At 45.3% G+C, this 22,433-nt stretch overlaps 1 protein-coding gene across 1 annotated transcript in view; it reads right to left on the bottom strand.

The window, feature by feature from the left end:
* The window catches only part of CACNA2D4 (calcium voltage-gated channel auxiliary subunit alpha2delta 4), a 114,365-nt gene extending 98,699 nt beyond the window's left edge, over positions 1-15,666 (bottom strand). Inside the window, exons 1-6 of the mRNA XM_006092144.3 lie at positions 15,554-15,666; positions 12,600-12,681; positions 10,750-10,866; positions 8,304-8,363; positions 6,827-6,989; positions 6,341-6,472 (exon numbers count right to left, since the gene is read on the bottom strand). Of these exons, the coding sequence (XP_006092206.1) occupies positions 6,341-6,472; positions 6,827-6,989; positions 8,304-8,363; positions 10,750-10,866; positions 12,600-12,681; positions 15,554-15,666 (667 nt within the window). The remainder of the gene's footprint in view (positions 1-6,340; positions 6,473-6,826; positions 6,990-8,303; positions 8,364-10,749; positions 10,867-12,599; positions 12,682-15,553) is intronic.
* Between the last annotated feature and the right edge of the window lie 6,767 nt (positions 15,667-22,433).

Here is a 22,433-nt window from a genome sequence, read left to right as displayed (position 1 = left end):
TGCAGCGGCAGTGAGCAGTGGGGAAACGAGGGCCATATTCCTAGAGCAGCATGGTTGTGGGGAGTTTGACCTTATAATAGTAACAGGGGGTTCTTGGCTCTGCACCAGGGTTTTGGTGGTCTTGGGTGGGGGTACCCTCAACTCCAAGCAGAAGCAGAAGTGATCCTCTTGAAGGGAAGCTTTTCCCAGTCAGGCCTGCAGGATTCCCACAGATTACAAGGGGCATGGCCCCACGATCAAAGATTACCAAATACACGGGAAACAGGGCCCCAGGAGTGAGAGGCAGCAGAAGCAAGAACCACCAGGTGTATCCTCCCAAGGCTTACAGGTGTTGGAACTGCCAAATACAAATGACAGGATAGCTATGTTGGAGGAATCACAAGGAAGAATACACAACAAGAAAATGATTAGGAGCAAACAAACAGCCTTCAAAGTATGGGCCTTTTGTAACTGAAAAAAGATGTTTAATTTGAAAAAAAAAAGCAGCATGTGGATCATTCACAGGTAAAGAGAAAATTCAGGCATTTGAAGGATTTTTCCAGAATCCTGTGGAAGCCAGAATGAGAAGGTCTAATACAGGGTGTCTTAAAAAATGTATGCACTTTAACAGCTGAAAGCTCAGTTTTGAAAATGAAATGTATTTTTTATCACTGCCTTTATAATTATTCAAAGTGTGTGTATACATTTTTTGGGGGCACCCTAACTATGTCTGACCAGAGACGTAGAAGGAGAAAAGGGAGGGCACAAGGAAACACTATGGTGCAAAGACAAAGATGCCAATGTTCCAGGACTGAGAAAAATGCGAGTCCCGAGGTCCAGGAAGCGTGGTATATCCCTAGCAGGATAAATGAAAAGACATCCCTTTCTAGACACATCATAGTGAAACTGCAGAACTCCAAAGGCAAGTAAATAAATAAAGACCTTAAAGCAGCCAGAAACCGAGAACATTCACTTTCAAAGGAACAGCAGTTAAGCCAACAGCAGAGTTTCTCAACAGCAGTGGAAGCCAGAAGGCAGAGGGAAAGAGTTGGAAGGTGCTGAGAGAGAGTAATTGCTAACTCGGAAGTGCATCCAGCAGAACTGTCACTCAAGCGTGAGCATAGAAGACTGCGGTGTTGCTTTCGGAATTCCACTTGGGGACTGAGTTCCCCGGAGCTGCTGTTCTTTATTGGGAGCTATTTCTCAGGATGTGTCATCAAAGGGAGGCTTAGTCAGTCACTTATCACCAATAAAAAAGAAACAGGATTTGGTCTTTTCTGCTGAAATAGGATGACAACAGGAAATGATTTGTGTAACTTGCAAACATAAAAAAGAATGAATTTAAAATAAAATAAAAAGAACGAGAAGAAAATAAAGCATGTGTAGATGAACACAAGCTGAAGCAGCTTACCACGGAAAGGAGCGCACGATAAGGGAACTTGTGGAGGATTCACCTGAAGAAGGAGGAACAGCTTGAGGTGTGTGAAGGAGTGGTGGGCAAAAAAAGGTAAACAAGTAGCTCTTACCAAACAAGCAATGTTTGCATCAAATAGTATAATAGTATCTAACTTGAGATAAAAAGGAATATATTAGATGACAAGGGAATGGAAATCAAGGTGGGAGAAGGATATGTAAGTGGAGAAGCTCTAAAGCTTTTTTTGACTTGAGAAAAGGTAAAAATATGATTTAATTTTAATATCTTATTAAATATGACTGGTAAGGGGTAATTATTGAAAGAATAAAAACAGAGGAGTAAACTCTAAACTGATAGAAATAAAAAGAGAAATAACAGGGGACTTTTTAAAAGTTATTCACTTAAAAAGGTTATAAGAGGAGAAAGGAAAACAAAAAAGAAGGGACAAATAGAAAATTTTAAAATAAAATAATTTAAAAAATAAGATAAGCATGTTTAAATATATCAATACAATAAATGCAAATGTGCTGAACTTGCCAACTAGTAAAAGAGGTTGCCAGTTTGGATAAAGGTTTAGAAGCTATAGACTATTTTCAAGGGATATGACTAGAACAAAATTGGAGGAAATGATAAAAAAATATATGTCAGGGTAACAAAGGGCCTATTGGCATTTCTTATAAATATCAGACAAAATAGACCTATAAACAAAATGTAGTAAAGGCTAACCAGGGTCAAGTAGACATAAAACCAACAAAGATACAGAAAATGTAAATAATACAATTAACAAGTTTGAGCTAATGACATATGCAGAGCTTTTCATGCAACAATTAGAGCACACATATTCTTCTCAAACACACATGGAATATTTATAAAACTTGATGACATACTAGGCTATTAAACAAAACCTCAACTAACTTCACATAATCAGTACCACATATATTATGTTCTCCCTCTACAAAGCAATTCGACTAGAAATTTATAATAAAAAGATAAATATAGAGTCCCTATATCTTTGTTGTTGTTTTTAAATTATTGTTGTTAATCCTCACCCAAGGATATTTTCTTCCATTAATTTTTAGAGGGGTGGGGAGAAGGAGAGAGAGAAACCCATCCATTGAGAGAGACACATCAGTTGGTTGCCTCCTGAGGGCCGGGGATTGAGCCTGTGAGGTACGTGCCCTTGACCGAAATCGAATCTGGGACCCTTCAGTCTGCGGGCCGATGCTCTATCCACTGAGCAAAACTGGTTAGGGCAAGTCTCTATGTATTTGGATACTTTAAAATACACTATTAAATAACTAAAAGATAAAAGATGAAATCACAGGAAAATTTAAAAAATATTTAGAAGTAAATGATTAAATTACCATGACACCAAAACACAGGCAATAAATTCTGTGTATCAAGTGACACAATCAACAGAGTGAAAAGAAAACCCATGGAATGGGAGGAAATATGTGCAAATCATATGTCTGATAAGAGGTTAATATCCACAATATAAAAAAACTCCTACAACTCAACAACAGAAAACAACAACTCAATTAAAAATTGAGCAAAGAACTTGAATAGACATTTCTCCTAAGAAGATATATGAATGGCCAACAAGCACATGAAAAGAAGCTCAACATTTCGAATGAGTAGGAAATGCAAGTCAAAACCATGATGAAATACTACCTCATAGGCAGTAGGGTGGCTACTGTTGAGGATGTGGAAAAACTGGAACCCTTGGGCACTGTTGGTGGAAATGTAAAATGGTGCAGTTGCTATGGAAAACAGGTATGGCAGTCCCCTCCCCCCAAATTAAAAACAGAATTACCATGGGATCCAGGAATTCCACTTCTCAGTACATACCTAAAATAATTGAAAGCAGCGTCTCAAGGAGGAATTAGTGCATCCATATTCATAGCAGCATGATTCACAATAGCTAAAATGTGGAAGCAACTCAAGTGTCCATAGACAGATGAATGAACAAAAAAAATGTGGTATAGCCATACAATGGAATATTTTTCAATTTTTAAAATTCTCACATAAGCTACAATGTGGATGAACCTTGAGGACATAACACTAAGTGAAATAAGCCAGTCATAAAAAGACAAATACTATAGGATTCCACTTTATATGAAGTCCTAGAGTAGCCAAATTAACAGAGATAGAAGGTAGAATGGTGGATGTCAGGGGCTGGGGAGGAGGGAGTGGTGAGTTATTTTCCTAATGTTTACAGAGTTTCAGTTTTGCAAGATGAAAAGAGTTCTGGAGATGGATGGTGGTGATGGTTTCACAACAAGGTGCACGTACTTAATGCCACTGAATCATACACTTAAAAATGGTCAGAATGATAAATTTTATGTTATATGTATTTAACTTAATAATAAAAACTCACTACCAATCAAAACTTGTGAGAGTAAAAGTGGACTTTCTAAGGGCAAGGTAGAGCCATAAATGCTTATTTTAGAAACAAAGAAAGGCTAACAATTAAAGCTATGTGTCCAACTTAATAAGTTAAGGGGAGGAACAACAGAATAAAAGGGGGAAAAAAGAAAATAACATTAAAGTTAAAATAGATAAAATAAAAAACAAAGAAATAATACAATCAATGAAGACAAAAGATGATTCCTGAAAAGACTAACAAAATAGAAAAATCAGTGCTGGATTGATAAAGGAAAAAAAAGATATTTAAAAGACAATAAGAGAATAATAGCTTCATGGAAATAGATTTGAAAACTCGGATGAGATGAGTGGATTCTTAGAAAAAGTATTTTACAAAATTAAGAAGAAATAGAAAGTCATATTAGTCTTGCAAGTATTAAATATATTGAAGTGGTAATTTGAAAATCTTCCCATAGAGAAAACATCAGTCTTGCATGGTCTTTTAGATAAATTCCACCAAGCTTTCAAGGATAAGATCATTCTAATCTTATATAAATATTCCCAGAAACCAGAAAAAGAGAGAATACTTCCCAGTTTATTCAATGAAACTACTATAATTTTGAAAAAAAGATAAGGAGAGTATACAAAAAAGAAAAATTACAAGACCATTTCATTTATATATAGATGCAAAAATTCTAAACAGAATATTAGTAAATGAAATCCAACAATGGATGAAAGACTAATTTACTGCAATCAAGTTAGGTTTATCATAGGAATGCAAAGGTGGATTAACATTAGAAAAGTCAATAGATAATTAGACCAAAGACATAATAGGTATTTCACAGAAGAAGAAATAGATACAACAAATGGCATATAAAGAGATGCTTAATTTCACAAGTGACCAGGAAAATGCAATGCCAAGTTCACAGTAAAATACCATTTTATACTAAAAGATTATTAACAAAAAATTTTAAAGTTTACTAATACCCAGGATTTCAGAAAATGTGCATCAACCAGATTTCTTATTCATTGTTGGTGGGAATATAATTGGTGAAAGCATTTTGGAAAACAATTTGGCACTTTCTTGTCATAGTTGAACAGTTATACATCTTAGGATCTAGCAAGTCTATTCCTAGGTATATGCCTAAGATAAACTCTTATAACAATGTGCACAGAAACATTGTTCATAAAAGTAGAAAACAAAGAAGAAAAACAAAACTAAAACAACCCAGATATGATCAGGAGGATGGATAAACTGATGTATTGACCCCAAAGAATATGATACAAGAAAAAAAAATGACAAAATATAGCTATATGTGGCAACCCAATAAATCTTGGTAGTATATTATTAAATGAAAAGCAAGTTCTAAAAGTCTAAATCAGAAACCAGTTTTATAAATTTCAAAAACAAGCAAAACAAAACATATATCGTTTAAGCAGATGTGTGTGTAAACATAAGATAAAACTAAATAACTAAACAAACAGAAAGCCAAAAATCCAAATAAAATGATAGGCTCATAATTCAGGATAGCTATTACTTGGGTGGTAATGGAGGGGAAGTGGAGGGGAGAGGGGGCGAAATAGAGGAGCACATACGTAAATAGAAATTATTGGTAATTTAATTTTTGTGTTGGTGATGTGTATACAAGCATTATTATGTTATAAATAATATGTAAAATAGATAACGGTGGGCCTGCAAGGACCCATGGGGATAGTGTACTGTGATCAAGGATTATAGCCAACCCCATATTGTCCACCGGAGGGCTGATATGCACCTATAAATGTGGGTGAGGGTGTGAGAAACACCCTCTCTACTAAGACCGTTGGCTTACAAAGAAGCCACTGGATTGTGTTGTTTGCACACAAATTGACTTATCGGGAAGACCTGATGTAGCAAGAATATTTACAGGAATTCTATTCTGGAGAAGACTTGAGAGACCTGTGAGTTGTCTTCGAGCATTTGAAGGGTCTGTCTCAGGAAAACAGGGCAACGTTAAGACTTTGAACAGTGTGCTAAAATATAAAAGTAGGTTGGAGTAAAATTCGGAGGTGAATTTTTTTATAAATAGAAAGTTAAAAAACAGAACTCTTGCAAATGTTATGGTAGATTTTGTTTTCTATTTCTAGTGGTAGACAAGGGAACTTTCCCCATTGTCTGTTAGATCGGCCACTGATTACATAGTGACCCAGGACATCTCTACATTGCGGTTGAACATGTTAAGTGAGTAAGCCCCATTTCTCCAATTAAGGTTTCTCCAATTAAGGTCAAGAATTGTTTTATCCCCCTTTGCATCTTCCACAGTGCTTTTCATAGGACAAGAGTTCAATGCGGGCATTGACTGGCTGGTTACCATAGTATTTAATTAATTAATTAATTAATTAATTAATCCAGCAGCTATTTGTTGGAAATGTGCATATTATGGCGTGAAGAGTGTCAAAATGTGGGTTGGAGGTTCCTTTGGATGTCAGGGCCAACCCCATTCACCAGGTGTCTGAGTGCCAGCGTCCATCCGCAATACCCTTGTGGCCTTATTCCCAGAGAAGAAGCTGAGAGGATCTTGGCGATGCCTCCCATGTCCTCACCTGGGTAGATCCTAAAGAATCCAGTTGAGCTGCCAAAATATTGCCAGGTCAGTGTGGGGTCTCTCTGGAAGTTCTCCACAAAAACAGGGTTCAAGGCTTCGGACATGTAGACTCCATTTAAAATATCTGGGTCTAAAGGGCGAGATTGTAGAAGGAACTGCAGGGACACTCAATCAGGAGAAACAGTGACCAATTCTTCACCTGGGAACACACACACACACACACACACACGCACACGCACACGCACACGCGCACACACACAGCCGGCAGTGATGCAGTTCACACTTCCCTCTACATTTCACTGGGAGAGCCACACACCCTCTAAGCCAGGAGCCCCGAGCTTCCTCCAGTCCAGGCTCCTGTGAAATGCTTCCCCATGCTGAGTCAGGGAGGCTGGAGAAGGGCTTCTCGGGAAAATGGGGCCAAATCGTTAACCTCCACCAGCACCACCCCCACAACCGCGCGGGGCCACGGGGCAGGGACTACCTTTGTTGTACACGTTGGTGGGCAGCTGCACACTGCTGAGGGACGTGTTCACCCTCAGGTTGCTGAAGTGCGCGTTGGGCTCCAGGACAAACTCAGCCCCCAGCTCCACGTACTCGCCCCTCGCATCCCTCTCGTTGATCAGGACCGAGTTGTAATAGTCAAACTAGGGCGGAGAATGGGCCAGACAGGGGCCGGTGGACAAAGACCCGCCGAGTTCGAGAGAAAGAGAAACGGTGCAATCAGAGGACTCAGATGTGAGAGACCTCAGGCGGGCTGACCGCGTCCACACAAGCTCCAACTGGGGGGTGCAGGCAATGACCCACAGGATTCGGATTTAGGGCAAATACATATCCAGATCATTGGAGCAGGTGGTTGATTCAAGTAGAGCTTGACATAGATTTTCTGGATTATTGCTCAGTTCTCCACTTTATTTATCATGTGTGGACACAGCCAGAGATGGTGACAGAGACAAGCAGACAGATTCCAGGAGAGGTAAAGGCAGCCTTGCCAGCACCACCAGCTTCTTCAGTGCCGGACACTCCTGGGGACCCAGGCAGGGCCCCAAGAGGTGGGGGTTCTCTCTTTAACAGCCTGCAGCCTGTGTCCCCGTGACCCTGGGGAGCCAGCAGTCTGCTCTGTGCTCTTACACACAGCGCTGGATCCACTTGGATTACCACCTTGCAGCCATAACCAGACCCTCTTCCCCACTGTCTCCACACCACGTGGCTCAGACCTGAAGAGCACCCTCATGTCCTGCCCATGTCCTGCCCATGTCCTGCCCATGCCACAGCAGTGCTGCCACAAATCTGCTGTGTCCCTCCAAGCTCAAAGCCTTTAATATGTGACTTGCGGGCTGAATAAAGGCCAGAGTCCTACCGTTACCACCGTCACTTTCTGCTTCACCGTCCCTGGACATACAGAGCTGAGCACTGGCAATTTCCTCAATATTGTGTATTTTTACTTCTTTTCCCTCAGCTTGGAAACACCCTCTTCATGCCCTCAGCTGCTCAAATCCCCCTCAGCCTGGGCTGGTGCCAAGGATACTCTGTCTGGGGGCTTTCTGACCCCCCCTTCCCTTCTGCACTGTGGGAACGTGGTACCAGGTGCATGGGCAGGCTGTGGGCCGTATGCTAGAGATTTTTGGTCTGTGGACTTCTTGAGTTCATTTGGGCAGAGGCTAGCACACAGCATTGGGTGGTGAAGTCTGTGGAAGAGTGATTGCCATTTTGCACCCCTGCCCCAGGTTTTGGTAGCTGTCTCTCCTACCTGGCCCACAAATCCCTTCTCAAAGGACTCCAGAGCATTTCAGAATCTTATTATAGGATCATACAAATCCTGAGCACATTAAAAGGTAGTGCTGGACCCCCGGGTCCCCCCACTCCTCCCCATCCTGCACTCAGGGGACACTGTCCATCCTGGGGCAGGAGATTGGCCATAATACCCTCTCAGCAGCAGCTCCAGGAGCAGGAGGACTCACCACCAGCGATTCATTGAATTCATGGTCCAGGTCAGCTTCCTCAGCCGCCTCTACCACATTCTGAGGGATGGGAACACAGAGGGGAGAATGAATGGGCAGAAGTAGACCAGTGGGTCCTCAATTCCACTCCCAAGAATATACCCAAAGAGAACTGAAAGCAGGGACTCAAACAACAACTTGTGTGTAAATGTTCACAGCAGCACAATAGCCAAAAGATAAGTGCACATTTCCAAGTGAAAGAAGCCAGTCTGAAAAGGCTACCTACTGCTTGAGTCCAACCAATGACGTTCTGGAAAAGGCAAAAATGGAGACAGTAAAAAAATCAGTGGTCATCAGGGGTTGGTGATGGGGGGAGGGATGAATAGGTGTAAAATAGAGGGTTTTTAGGGCCGTGTGCCTATTCTGCATGGTCTATAATGGTAGATACATGTCATTGTGCATTTGTCAAAACCCACAGAATGTACACCAGGAGTGAACCCTAATGTAAACTATGGACTTTGCGTGATATGATGTGTCGTGTAGGTTCATCTATTGTAACCAATGTACCACTCTGGTGGGGCTGCTGATAGTTGGGGGGTCTGTATGTTTGTGGGGGCAGAGGTTATATAAGAATTCTCTGTACTTTCTGCACAAATTTGCTATGAACCTAAAACTGCTCTAAATAGTCTGTTTAAATGTGTGTGTGTGTGTGTGTGTGTGTGTGTATACCATTTAGTCATGTTAAAGTGTGCAATTCAGTGGCATTAGGTACATTCCCAATATTGTGCAACCACCACTGTCTAGTTGCGGAACTTCTCATCACCCCCAAATGGAAACCCTGTGACCACCAAGCAGTCACTCCTTCCCCTCTCCCTGGCTCCTGGCAACCATAATCTGCTTTCCGTCAATGGATTTTCCTATTCTGGATATTTCACACAAATGGAATCACACAGTAGGTGGCCTTTTATATCTGGAGTCTTTCACAGAGATGTTTTTAAGATTCATCTGTGTTTTAACACATAGCAGAAAGTCATTCCTTTTCATGGCTGAATAACATTCCATTGTATGGATATCTCTTATTTTGTTTATCCATTTATCAGTTGATGGACATTTGGGTTTTTCCACCTTTCAGCTGCTGAATATAAATATACACAGTTTTTTTGTTTTGTTTTGTTTTTGTCAAGTAAACCTCAATAAATGTGGGGGGAAAGAGGAGAAGAGCTGAGCTCCTATTCTGGCTTTGTTGGGGCCAGGCACTAGGCCTCTCTGGTCTCCATAGAACTGTAAATCGGGTAGAAGAGTCTCCAACTTCCCTACTCCCAACCCCCAATTCCTAGGATGTGATGAAGAAATTCCACAGGGCCAAGGTTACTGTAGTGCTGCTTTGCAGCAAGGGTCCCCATGGACACTCCCATAGAAGGGCCCGTGGCTGAGTCCTCCCCACGGGACCCCCAGCAGGGAGCAGGGCCTGGTGCTTGGAGAAGGTCTGCAGAGCAAGCACTGGTTTGATTGGTTTTCTGAGGCTGAAGCTGGGAGAAGGACACAGCACATCTGGAGCCCCAGGGAGCCCAGGGGGACCAGCCCCGCAGTGGTGCGCTCCTGCATCCCAGCACTGAAGGCAGTGGGTGGTCCTGCTGTGCTGGTTGTGTGGGTCAGTGTCCCTCTGCTTCCACCAGGATGGGATCTCCAGGCCCCAAGTGTCTTCTCAGTGGTTCCTGATGCTAAGATGCCTGCCCCTAAGCCTGGAGAAAAGAGGCTGCAACTTGTAACGCGGGAAAGAAGGCCCCGGCGGTTTTACACAGGATGCCTCCCAGATGGTCCTTTGGATAGAGGATGTGGCGCATGCTGGGTATGCCATGGTGGGATCACCTGAGCAGAGGCCCTCACTATAAGCACCTATGCTGTCTGGGCAGCCCTCAGAGCACTGGGATCCATGAAGGGTGGGTCTGTACCCATCCATCCATCTATTCACCCATCCATCCATCCACCCATCCATCCATCCACCCAACCATCCATCCACCCATGTATGCTCTCCAACCCTCTATACTCCCATCCTCTTCCACCCAATTACCACCCACCCACCCATCTATTCATCCACCCAACCATCCATCCATCCATCCATCCATCCATCCATCCAGCGGCTCCTCAGCCCTCATTTCACTCCTGCTCTGCGCCAGTCACTGAATATAACGTCATGATGCAGAGTCCCCCCAACACTGCAGGTTGGTCCTATTGCACTGGACGCTGTTCTCTAAGGCAGAGCTCCAATCCCAGCTCTCCCTCCCTCCTTGCTTTCCATCGTTTCCTCCTTTACAAGGTCCTTTTGGCTTCTGGGGATGCTAGGCTGATGCTCGTGAGGTAGGAAAAGAATGATATGGGTGCAGGGCCATGGCATCATTTTGAGGGTCATTTTGGTGTGACGGGCTGGGCAGAGTCCCCCGCCCCCCAGATCACAGGGCCTGAGCACCTTCACAGCCTCCACTTTCCTGCGTAGCATGGTCTCCATGTCCTCTGAGAACTTCTTCACCAGCTCCAAGCCATCCACCTCCTGGATCCTCAGATTGGGCTCCACATCCTTGTATTTCTGTGGAGGGGAACGTGGGAGAGATGACACCTGCATCGGCACCAGGAGGTTTGGTACCTCCGTCCTCTCGGCCAGCTCATTCACACCCTGAGGCCTTGCTTACTCAGCTGGAGGCAGGACAGGCCCCCTCCTCCTCACGTAATCTCCCCACGACCGACAATGGTTGCCTCTTATCACATGTCCTGTCTGTTCCAGGGGCTCTGGACACATTCAGTTAATGTCCTTAAGAGGGAGTAGACTGGGGCTCAGAAGGGTCAATGAACTTGACCAAGGTCACACAGCCAGGTCTCTGAGACTTCTGTACAGCCATGCCTGCCACCTCCCTGGGGCGGCTCACGTGGACTGCGGCTGCCCTGAGCATCAGTTCTTCTCCCCCTCTCCCCCCAACGCCCACGATGCGCATCCTGTCCAGACCAAGCTCAGCAGTGATGGGGATTGACGCCGCCTGACAAACTGTTCAGAGAGCTGGATTCAAATTCACTCTCTGGGCCCAAGGGAGACCATCTTTTCCTGAGTGTGTGTGTCAGCAATGTCTAAAGGCTCAGGTCAGCAACCTATTAACCACGTGACCTGAGGCAAGTTACTCAGTCAGTTTCCTCATCTGCAAGATGTGACATTAACATGGTTTAGAGAATGTTCTAGAATGCATAGACTTAGAGAATGTTTTTACCCCAGTCACATAGGATTGCTCTATGTTTCTCACCGGGGTTAGAGGGCACAAATGAGAACACAGAACGAAATGGTGCTTTGCAGAGTAGGAGTGTGGTAGGGCAGTGAGTGGGAAGTGGGATTGCGCTGTTGTTGTTATAGTGGCCTGTGGAGGTCCCTGAATGGGGGCGGGGCACCCTGGCTCCGCCTGCTCCCTCCTGTGGGCTGTGGGAAGGGGAGACAGGGAGGAGCTGCATGGTGGTCACATGCTGGCATAAAAGCCTGAGAGCTGCTTTTAGCATCATTTAGAAAATGGCAAATGTCGTAGTCACCTCATGAATTGTAGTGAAAGTAAGACCCTGAATATAAAGCTCTCAGCAAATGGTAATAATAGAGAACGGCAAGCTATTATTAAAACTGCTCTGGGAGTTATAAATATCAGAGGGAAATGAAGTTGTTTATAATCTCATGAGGACAGGCTAGGTGTCAATCTGCACACAAAGCAATTAACCAGGGGAGTGGGGCTTGCTGGTGCCCCGTCCTCTCCGTCGGCCCCTGCATCCTGCCCAGGAGCCAGGCGCGGCCCAGACCTCTGCTGGGGCCCCTGTGGCTCTGCAGCCCCCAGACATGGCCGGAGCCCTGAGAACCAGAGGAGCGGGAGCTCGCCCAGCACAGAGGCCACAGGCCCGCTCATGCTGCCCAAGCAGTGCCTGCAGGACTCACCCCTCCTCCTCTGCCCCGCCCCTTTCACAGGAGCCAGGCCTGCCCCCCAGCCTGCTGTTTCTGCCCCCTCACCCCTCTGTTCCTCACAGCTCCTCCCTCAGTAAATCCCTGTCCTCTGTCAGGTTCCATCCTGACCTCCGCTTCCCGGGATCTGAGCTGACACTGTGCTCCTGGCCACCCCCCTGACTTGCTCTGTGACTCGGGTCTCAGTTTCCGGGTCTGAAGATGAGGGGATTGGATTAGATGATCGCTAAGACCCCTCACAGCCCGAACATGCAGGGATTCTGGGTCTCTGCTCCCTGGCAGGGCTCCCTGGCTGACCGCCCGCAGGCCCTGTGAGCTCCCTGGGAGGTGTTACTCACCTTCTGCAGCAAGAGAGAGCCTGAGTATTTGGTCACGGTGTCATACAGGTTCCCGCCAAAGGTGTCTGCCCACAGCTTCACTCTGCCGGGCCATGAAAGTACATGTGTACACACACACACACACACACACACGGAGACACACACACACGGAGACACACACACAGAGACACACACATAGATGCATATGCACACACACATGCATAGACAAAACAAGTGTCTACTCTAATGCATAGACACCACTGATGCACACATGCACAAATACATAGACACACATGATACACAGAGACTCGCACACTAACACACATGTACACACAAACACATACACACTGACACACACCGAGAAGGACACATATGGCAGGGCAGGAGACTGAGGACCCACAGGGGCCCAGAGCGGGCTGAATGCCCTTGGCTGAGGGATGAGGGGCAGGGGCAAATGAGGCAGAACCGAAGCCTGACCTCAGGCTCCCAAGGGCTGTGGTTTGTGGGCGGGAATGGAGAACAGAGGAGGGGAAGAGGCTGTGGACAGGTCCGGGGCAGGCAGGGAGGACCCTGAGGATAGACACAGGAACTGCCTGGGCACAGCTGCAGCTTCTCAGTGAGCCACTCCCCTCCAGTGTCCCCTGCTCAAGGTCGCTGCAGGCTGCTGCATCCTGCTGAAACTTCAGAGGGAGCATGCTGAGCAGGGGCAGAGGAAGAGGCTCCCAGCTGCTTCTGCAGAGGGTGGGCCAGGCAGTGAGGGCAGGAGAGGCCACACCTGACCCTGATGCAGGCAGCCTCTGGAGAAACCCTGACCTTTTGTCCGTCCCCAGAGGATATGGAGATCTCACCATCTGCACAGGCTGGAGGGGCCTGGGGGCAGGCACAGGCTGAGTCTGAGCCTCTCCAGATGGAGCAAATGGAGTCTGCCCACATGATCATTTCGAGATCAGCATGTATTCAGCCACTCAACCAGCATCTACTCATGTCCTGCATCCCGGGCATTGTGCAGAGTCCTGGAGCCACGTCACAGTCTTCACCTTTGTAAGACCTTCCATTAGAGCAGTGGTTCTCAACCTTCCTAATGCCGCGACCCTTTAATACAGTCCCTCGTGTTGTGGTGACCCCCAACCATAAAATTATTTTCGTTGCTACTTCATAACTGTAATTTTGCTACTGTTATGAATCATAATGTAAATATCTGATATGCAGGATGTATTTTCATTGTTATAAATTGAACATAATTAAAGCATAGTGATTAATCACAAAAACAATATGTAATTATATATGTGTTTTCCGATGGTCTTAGGCGACCCCTGTGAAAGGGTCGTTCGACCCCCAAAGGGGTCGAGACCTACCGGTTGAGAACCGCTGCATTAGAGGGATGCCCCTTCATATACAGATAGTACACTACTTGTTTGAAGGGACACCAGTGAGACTTGGGGAGGGGCCGTGGTGGTCAGGGAAGGCTTCCTGGGGGAGGTGGGATCTGAGTTCAGTGTTAGAAACTGGGGAGAATTTGTGATGAGAGTACAGAAGAGCGTTGGGGAGACAAACATGACTTCTAGGTTTCTAGCTTGGGCGGTTGAGCTGATGAGGTGTTATTAAATAAAATGAATATCAGAAGGATCATGGAAGCAAGCGGGAGAGGGTGGAAGATGATGAATGTAGCCTGGGATACGCAGAATGGGAGGTTTCTGCTGCAGAGCTATGTTGCAGAATGATGTTGGGCAGGTTGTGCATTGTCCAACTCCAGAAAGTACCAATCACTTTGTATCTTGAAAGACACAAACTTGAATTTAAAACCTCACATGATGTCCGGGAAAAGCTGTCCACAGGCAATGGATATATGAGCCTAACAGATAGAGGCAGGGCTAAGAGTCATTAGTACATGAATGGCGGTTGAACTTCTGAGCGCAGATGGGCTCTCTCAAGGAGAGAGAGAGCATGAAAAGATCTGAGTGGCTGACAAACCTGGGGAACACCAGCACCAATCTCAGGGGCAGGAGCACCTGACAAAGACAGAGGTAACAGATGCCCTAGGAGGCCCAGGTGTGCACAGCGTTATGAAAGCTGAGGCATGGAGACTCAAGGAAAAGGGGGAAGCCAGTGTCCGAGGAGTCCAAAGAGAGAAGTCCAGAAATGTCTACTGGATTGGGCAGTGAGGGTCTTTGATGACTTGGGTGAGAGCAGATTTGGGAGGGCAGAAGCAGGGCAAGCTTTGGAGGCTGAGGGCTGAGTGGAGGGATGGTGTGGCTTCATAGGAGAGGGAGGGGCTTTGGGGTGGGAAAGAGGAGGGGGTCAAGGTCCTGGGTGGAGACCTGGTGCCAAGGGAGTGGGCAGGTGCAGTGTAGAGCGTTTTGTTCCCCTCATTTATTGAAAATGTATTTAGTAGGTACACCAGAGCCAAGGACTAAACACACACACTCCCAGAGGGGTTGCATAGTAATTTAAATGTATACCAAAGTGTAAATGACTGACACCAGGTCTTCATGACAGGGTGTAGTGCCAGGGCCTGGAGGAAGGCAGAAAGGCATAGGAAGGGAAGACCGAGACCACCAAAGTCCAATTTGACCTGGTTCCTGGTTGCACGAGCCATTTGGTTGATTTAGAACTGCTTGCCCTTCCAGAAAGTTAAAACAACTTCCTGACAAATCCTTGGGGAGCCACAATAATGTAAATCAGCACAGCCCACACTCCCAGGCCCCTAATTATCCTGGAAGGAGAGGCCTGCATGAGCCTGGCCATCAGGTCAGCTTACAACCGGCAGGTGGTTGGGGAGAGGCAGGCAGGACTCCCAAATGGAAGAGAGGAGGGTGGAGAAAAGGTCTTCACAGCCAGAAAGGGGACGTGGCCCCCGGGGGCGAGCCGGAGGGAGACCGGAGGTGGGAGGCACAGAGGATTGAGGTCTGCCAGGGGGAAGGAAAGGAGGAAGGGGGAAAGGGTTTTATGGGGGAGGGGCTGAATTGGATGCTTACGTTTCCAGAGGAATCATGGCCTGCCCCCGCGTGGGGGACAGAGAGGTGCTGGACAGCAGCAGACACAGGATGACTGCAGGCTTCCGCAGTGAGGGCCGCAGGCAGCGGGGCATCCTGCTGCCGGTGGGGCGGGGGCCTGGGTGGGGCCTGGGAGGTCCGGGCTGTGCTCCTGCTGTGGTCAGGATGGGCTCTGCCTGTTGGCCAGATCCTTGGGACGCCCCAAGCCTTCTGCTTTTTTGGGTCCTGACAAGCCTGGGGTTCCCAGCTTTCAGTCTGGTCTTGTCTGCAATGCTAGTGGGAGAGGGGCTTCTCTCTGTCCCGCAGAGAACAGCGACAGAGGAGCCTCGCCTTGCCTGACCAGCAGGCTTTCAGGAGAGGGGCTGACTGTGGCAGGGAGGCTGTGACAGAGGAACCCCTTAATCCTCTGGCCTCTCCTCTAATCCCCCGGCTGACAGCGGGGGAGGGGGGCGGGGGGGGTTGGCAGGAGTGACCTCGAAGGATTACTCTGATTTCAGAAGACAGGGCTTGCCCATTCCATGAGGGGTCAGAGCCCACGCTCCTGCTTTAAAAAAGGCAGTCCTTCTGCACCCAAGGGGAGGGGGGCACTGTGACACTGGCCCAGGGCAACAGCTGGCGTTTGCCCAGAGCTCTGATTTACCAAGAGCTGTCCAATCCTCCCTTTAAACTGCAGAGCGGTCCTGGCAGGTGGTGTCACCCCTCCCTGTTTTCAGGGCTGTGAGGTCAAGGAGGCTTGGGCACAGGGTTGAGTCTAACTCTGGCTCATGGCTCCAGGCCTGCTGCCTTTGGCTGGTTCAGAGGCAATGCCAGCATCCTATGCCCCGCCCCCCCACACACACATCGCAGGCACCTGCTCCTGGTTCCAGTCTAGGGGCATATTTGCCAAGAAGCTGATGAAGCGTCAGGGCCCCTCCCTGTGCAGCAACATGTTCGTAGTCTACGCCAGTGGTTCTCAACCTTGGCTGCACATTAGAATCACCTGGGAATAGTTTTAAAATCCTGATTTCTGGGCCTCATCCTCCGGAAACTCTGTTTCTTTGTTATGGGGTGGGGCCACAACATTAGTAACAAAGCAACAGAATTTCCAGAGGATGAGGCCCAGAAATCAGGATTTTAAAAGGATTCCCAGGTGATTCTAATGTGCAGCCAATGTTGAGAACCACTGGTCTACGCAAAAGGAACATTGACCACAGGTGGTTAAGACCTCTGTCTCTTTCCATTCCAGCGCTTCTCTGTCTGATTTCCCCTCAGTTGGGTGGCTGTGTGCATTTTGGGGATCCAGCTAAGAGGAAGATGAGTTGGGGAAGCATTTAATTTGGATTTAGTGGGATTTATTTATGTAGCTTACAGTTACTTCCTTGCATAGACAAGTTACCTCCAGTCATACTGGATAGGAACACTTATCACCCACAGTGCTGACTGGCCCTGCATCAGGACACACAGTTGCAGCATGAGTTCATCAGGTGTGAATGTCTTACAGTGCCCCCTGCTGGAAGCACGTGGGAGAGGAGGAAAAATAAGGTTTGAAATACACTGAGCCAGAAGCTAGTCGGGAAGAGCCTTCCAAAGATCAAACAAGTAACATTGCCAGGTCCTGGCTGGGTAGTTAAGTTGATTGGAGCATCGTCCGATATGCCAAGGTGGCTGGTTTGATCCCCGGTCAGGGCACATACAAGAATCAACCAATGAATGCATAAATAAGTGGAGCAATACATCAATGTTTCTTTCTCGCACATTCTCCGTTCTCTCTCTCTCTCTCTCTCTCTCTCTCAAATCTATAAATTAAAAAAACAGAAGAGTGAAAATATATAAAATTGCCAGGAGAGGACTTGGTTCTCTCAAGGCTGGCAAAACAGCTCTTTCCTGTGAGGAAAGCAGCTGATAGTGAATGTGTGTAGTTATGAACATAACAAACATTGTCTTCTCTCCCAGTGGGAATTACACAAGCTGGAATTTGATAAAAATTCTTGTGTTTGTGGGTCCAAATTGGTAACAGTACCACACGAGCACTGTATGTGATGTCACAGTAAAGCATCCCATGTGACAGAGTGCTTCTTAGTCTATTGGAGGCCTCGGGTCCCGGCAAAATCTGCTGGTTCCAGCAGAATGGCATGCACAGTTGCCACCAACACAGAGAGATGTCTGAAGGAGCGAGTGTGCCGGTGACAGAACTACACACTCAGGGGGAAGCCCATGTTGTAGCACTAAAGGCATCTTGTCACACAATTACTAGTAGGTGGCCCAGTACACGTGGCAGGGGTTTTTAAGTGTGTTTGAATTCTTCCTACGACTGCCTCCATTTCAGATGGATTTTGTATATTTTTCAGAATTACAAGTCATACCAAATTTAGAAAAAGTATTGTAGAGCTGGGTGGGGCAATTAATAAGAATATGTAATTTTCTAGGTTTTGTGATTTTTGTGGTATTTATCTTCTTAAAAATTTGTATTTTAGAGTGATTTTTTTCATTCTAAACAAATATTCTCATTTATATCTATTTTTGCATTTGTAAGTTGTATTCTTTTTCTTTTATAGATGATCGCCTCCAAATAATGCAAGCTCCCGCCCTACAGAACCTGGCCCCTGTGCCTCGTTGTAGCACCTGCTCATCGAAGTCACTGACTTACCCTAATGTGTTGAGCACAGGAGCTGCTTAGGAAGCTCTACATGCTCATTGTACTCATTTCACAAACACAGTGGTGGCCTGGGTCCCCCTTCTCGCCTCCCCCACCCCTCCAGCCCCCTAGATCTGCTTGGGAAGCCCTCAAAGTTCTTGTAAAGAAAAATGCTGATGTCATATTGGTGAGGAAAGTAATATTATGTCTTTTCAAAGACTGTTAAAGAACAAAAATTCAATCAAGTAAATTTGAAGATCTAATTGGTTTTATTAAATGATTTATGAATTGGGCAGCATCCCATCTCCGGGAGTTGAACAGAATGGAAGGTTTTTATAGGTAGAAACTGGATGGGACAAGAAAGTTATTAGTGAATGAGAAGAAAGGATTGTTTCTGGCAAGGTTTCAGGGGTAGGCGGGGGTCTCATCAGGCAGGTTACCTTAGCTTCCTTTGGGGGATGGAGAGGGCTCACAGAGTGACAACTATCTCATTGGCACAGACCAGAAAGTTCCTGACTAAGATTACGTTCCTGGAGAAGGTGGAAACTGTACTTAGGTCGGGTAATAAGTCTAGGCTCAGTGTCACGGCTTTATATATTCTAGAGGATTTAAGAAACAGATAGACAACAATATAGTCATAGTAGGGGACTTTAAAACCATGCTGACTTCCCTGGATAGATCTTCCAGACAAAAACTTAGCAAGGAAACAATGACTCTAAAGGACACACTGGATCAGATGGATTTAATTGACATTTATAGAACATTTCACCACAAAGCTTTAGAATATACTTCTCAAGTGCACATGGATGATTCACAAAGATAGACCACATGTTAGGACACAAAACAAGTCTCTACAAGTTCAAAAAGATTGAAATCATATCAAGCACCTTCTCAGATCACAGTGGAATGAAATTCTAAATCAACTCCAGTAAAAACACCCCAAAACATTCAAACACATGGAGACTAAGTAGCATGTTATTAAACAATGAATGGGTTACCAATGAGATCAAGAAGAAATTAAAAACTTCCTGGGAACAAATTAAAATGAATACACAACAACCGCAAATCTCTACAACACAGCAAAAGCAGTCCTTAGAGGGAAGTTCGTAGCACTACAGGCATACCTCAAAAAACAAGAAAAATCAACAATAAACTATTTAACCTTACAACTTAAAAAACTAGAAAGAGAACAACAGAAAAAACCCAGAGTAACTAGAACAGCGGTTCTCAACCTGTGGGTCGCAACCCCTTTGGGGGTCGCAACCCCTTTGGGGGTCGAACAACCCTTTCACAGGGGTCGCCTAAGACCATCAGAAAACACATATATAATTACATTATGATTCATAACAGTAGCAAAATTACAGTTATGAAGTAGCAACGAAAATAATTTTATGGTTGGGGGTCACCACAACATGAGGAACTGTATTAAAGGGTCGCGGCATTAGGAAGGTTGAGAACCTCTGAACTAGAAGGAAGGAAATAATAAAGATTAGAGCAGAAATAATGACATAGAGATAAATAAATCAATCAATCAATCAATCAATCAAACCAAGAGCTGGTTCTTTGAAAGGATAAACAACATGAATGAACCATTAGCCAGACTCATCAAGAAACAGAGAGAGAACCCAAATAAATAAAATAAAAAATGAAAGTGGAGAAGAACCACTGACACCACAGAAATACAAAGGATTGTAAGGAAATACTATGAACAACTATATAACAACAAGCTGGACAATGTGGATGAAATGGACAAATTCCTAGAAAAATACAATCTCCCAAAACTGAATCAAGAAGAATCAGAATAGGCCAATAACAACGGATGAAATAGAAGCAGTAATCAAAAAACTCCCAGCACACAAAAGCCCTGGTCTGGACGGCTTCAGGGGGAGTCTTATGAAACATTCAAAGAACTAACACCTATACTCCTCAAACTATTCCAAAAAATCCAAAAGAAGGAACACTTCCAAGCTCTTTTTATGAGGCTAGCATTACCCTAATCCCAAAACCAGATAAAGATACTACAGAGAAAGAGAATAACAGGCCAATATCCCTGATGAACATAGATGCTAAAATCCTCAACAAAATATGAGCAAATCAGATGCGGCAATATATCAAAAAGATCATACACCGTGACCAAGTGGGATTTATTCCAGGGATGCAAGGCTGGTACAATATTCACAAATCAATAAACATGATACATCACATAAATTGAAAGATAAAAATCACATGACTATATCAATGGATGCAGAAAAAGCATTTGAAAAAATCCAACAGTCATTTTTGATATAAACTCTCAGCAAAGTGGGAATAGAGGGAGAATATCTCAGCATGATAAAGGCCATATGTGAAAAACCTACAGCCAACATCATACTCAATGGGCAAAAACTAAAACCATTTCTCCTAAGAGCAGGAACAAGACAGGGATGTCTGCTTTCACCACTCTTATTCAACATAGTGCTGGAAGTCCTATCCACAGCAATCAGACAAATCGGAAAGGAGGAAGTAAAATTTTCATTATTCACAGATGGCATGATATTGTACATAGAAAACTCTAAAGACTCCACCAAAAAACTACTAGATTTAATAAATTAATTGGGCAATATAGCATTTCACAGTACAGCAGTAAGAGAGGCTAGTCTTAACATGCTACAATTAATAGAGCCAAGAATGCATACATAGCATGTATAGCATAAAACACATATATTTTAGAGTTACTTAAAAGGCATTTTTCTCTGTACAATGGTTAGGGCACATTTGTAGGGTGCCATACCTTGATAGGTCTTGTTCAAGAAAAAAACCACAGGAACAAAATGGAGTCACTTGTGCTAAAGCTGTGACACTGAGCCTAGAATTAGTACCCTGCTGCTTTTCACAGCCAGATGTTATGTGAGTACCCTTCTCAGTTCTGGTGCTCTCTGCTTGGGGGCCCAGGTTGGGGAATAGACCCCAGAGTTCTCAGTGGGAACCCCCCACAGCTGGGATACCTGGAACTTCAGTTGCTGTCTGTGGGAGCCTGGCCAGTCCTTTCCAGCCTTCGCCACTCTTACCACTCTATGTCAGCGGTTCTCAACCTGTGGATCTCGACCCCTTTGGGGGTCGAACAACCCTTTTCACAGGGGTCGCCTAAATATATCCTGCATATCAGATATTTACATTATGATTCATAACAGTAGCAAAATTACAGTTTTGAAGTAGCAATGAAAATAATTTTATGTTTGGGGGTCACCACAACATGAGGAACTGTATTAAAGGGTCGCGGCATTAGGAAGGTTGAGAACCACTGCTCTATGTGGTCTCCACTTTCCATCCTTGGTTGTCAGGGTTCTCTCCAGCAAGTCTTCTGTTGATTATTCAGGCCGTTTTTCTGTATTTCAGTTGTAATTCTAGTTTGGTTCGTGCAGCATCCACTTAGTCCGCTGCCATTTTTAATCTCCTATATTTTATAATGTTTTGACACCTTGACAATCTTCTAATTGGGGACAGACTGCACCTCCCTGGGCTTCCCAGTTCTTAGGGGGAACAAAGGACCCAGCCAGAAACATGCCTTCATATGCAAACTAACTATCCTGAGCCATCCCTCCACTATCTGATCTGTGTACACCAGGAAGCAATATTCCTCTGCCTTACTCCTATCAGGGTGGGCCAGGCAGCTAGGGACCACCCCTACGGTTAATATCCTGCTGAAATGATTCAAAGGAGATAGCCCTAGGGGGCAGAAACCCCAGCAAAAGGCTTTAGCCTTGGTTTTCCCTGCTCCTGTTCGCTCCCTCCGGACCACCGAGAGGCTTCCCCATGTGGCCTGTGTGGTGGGCTGTGCCTCCTGCTTCTAGGACCTGTGAGTGTAATAAACTTTGTTCCCTGAGCCTCTCCAGTGCTGCCTCCTGTAGCTACACCTGACTGTCTCATAAAATAACATGGAACTCACACACGCACTCATGGCTTTGGAGACGTCTCTTTATACTGTACCTACAACTTGGAATGGTTTTCCCTCATTTTACTTGCCCTTCAGACTCTACATATCTTTCAAGTAAAATGCCACTTTTTACGTGGAGTTTTCCCAGATTACTTCATGAAATTAATTATTTTTTCCATTGAACTCACCATCTATTCGTATTTAGAACTTACTTTGTTCTTTCTCAATTTTTAAAGTTAAGTCAACTTCTCCCACAACAGTGTTAACTTGTTGAGGTCGAAACAATGTTCTGTTCATCATTATGCTCCCACAGATGGGTTCTTACAATGTTGACA

Source organism: Myotis lucifugus, unplaced genomic scaffold, assembly GCF_000147115.1.
Source record: "Myotis lucifugus unplaced genomic scaffold, Myoluc2.0 scaffold_98, whole genome shotgun sequence".
NCBI lineage: Eukaryota > Metazoa > Chordata > Mammalia > Chiroptera > Vespertilionidae > Myotis > Myotis lucifugus.
This window is presented reverse-complemented; position numbering and strand designations above follow the sequence as displayed.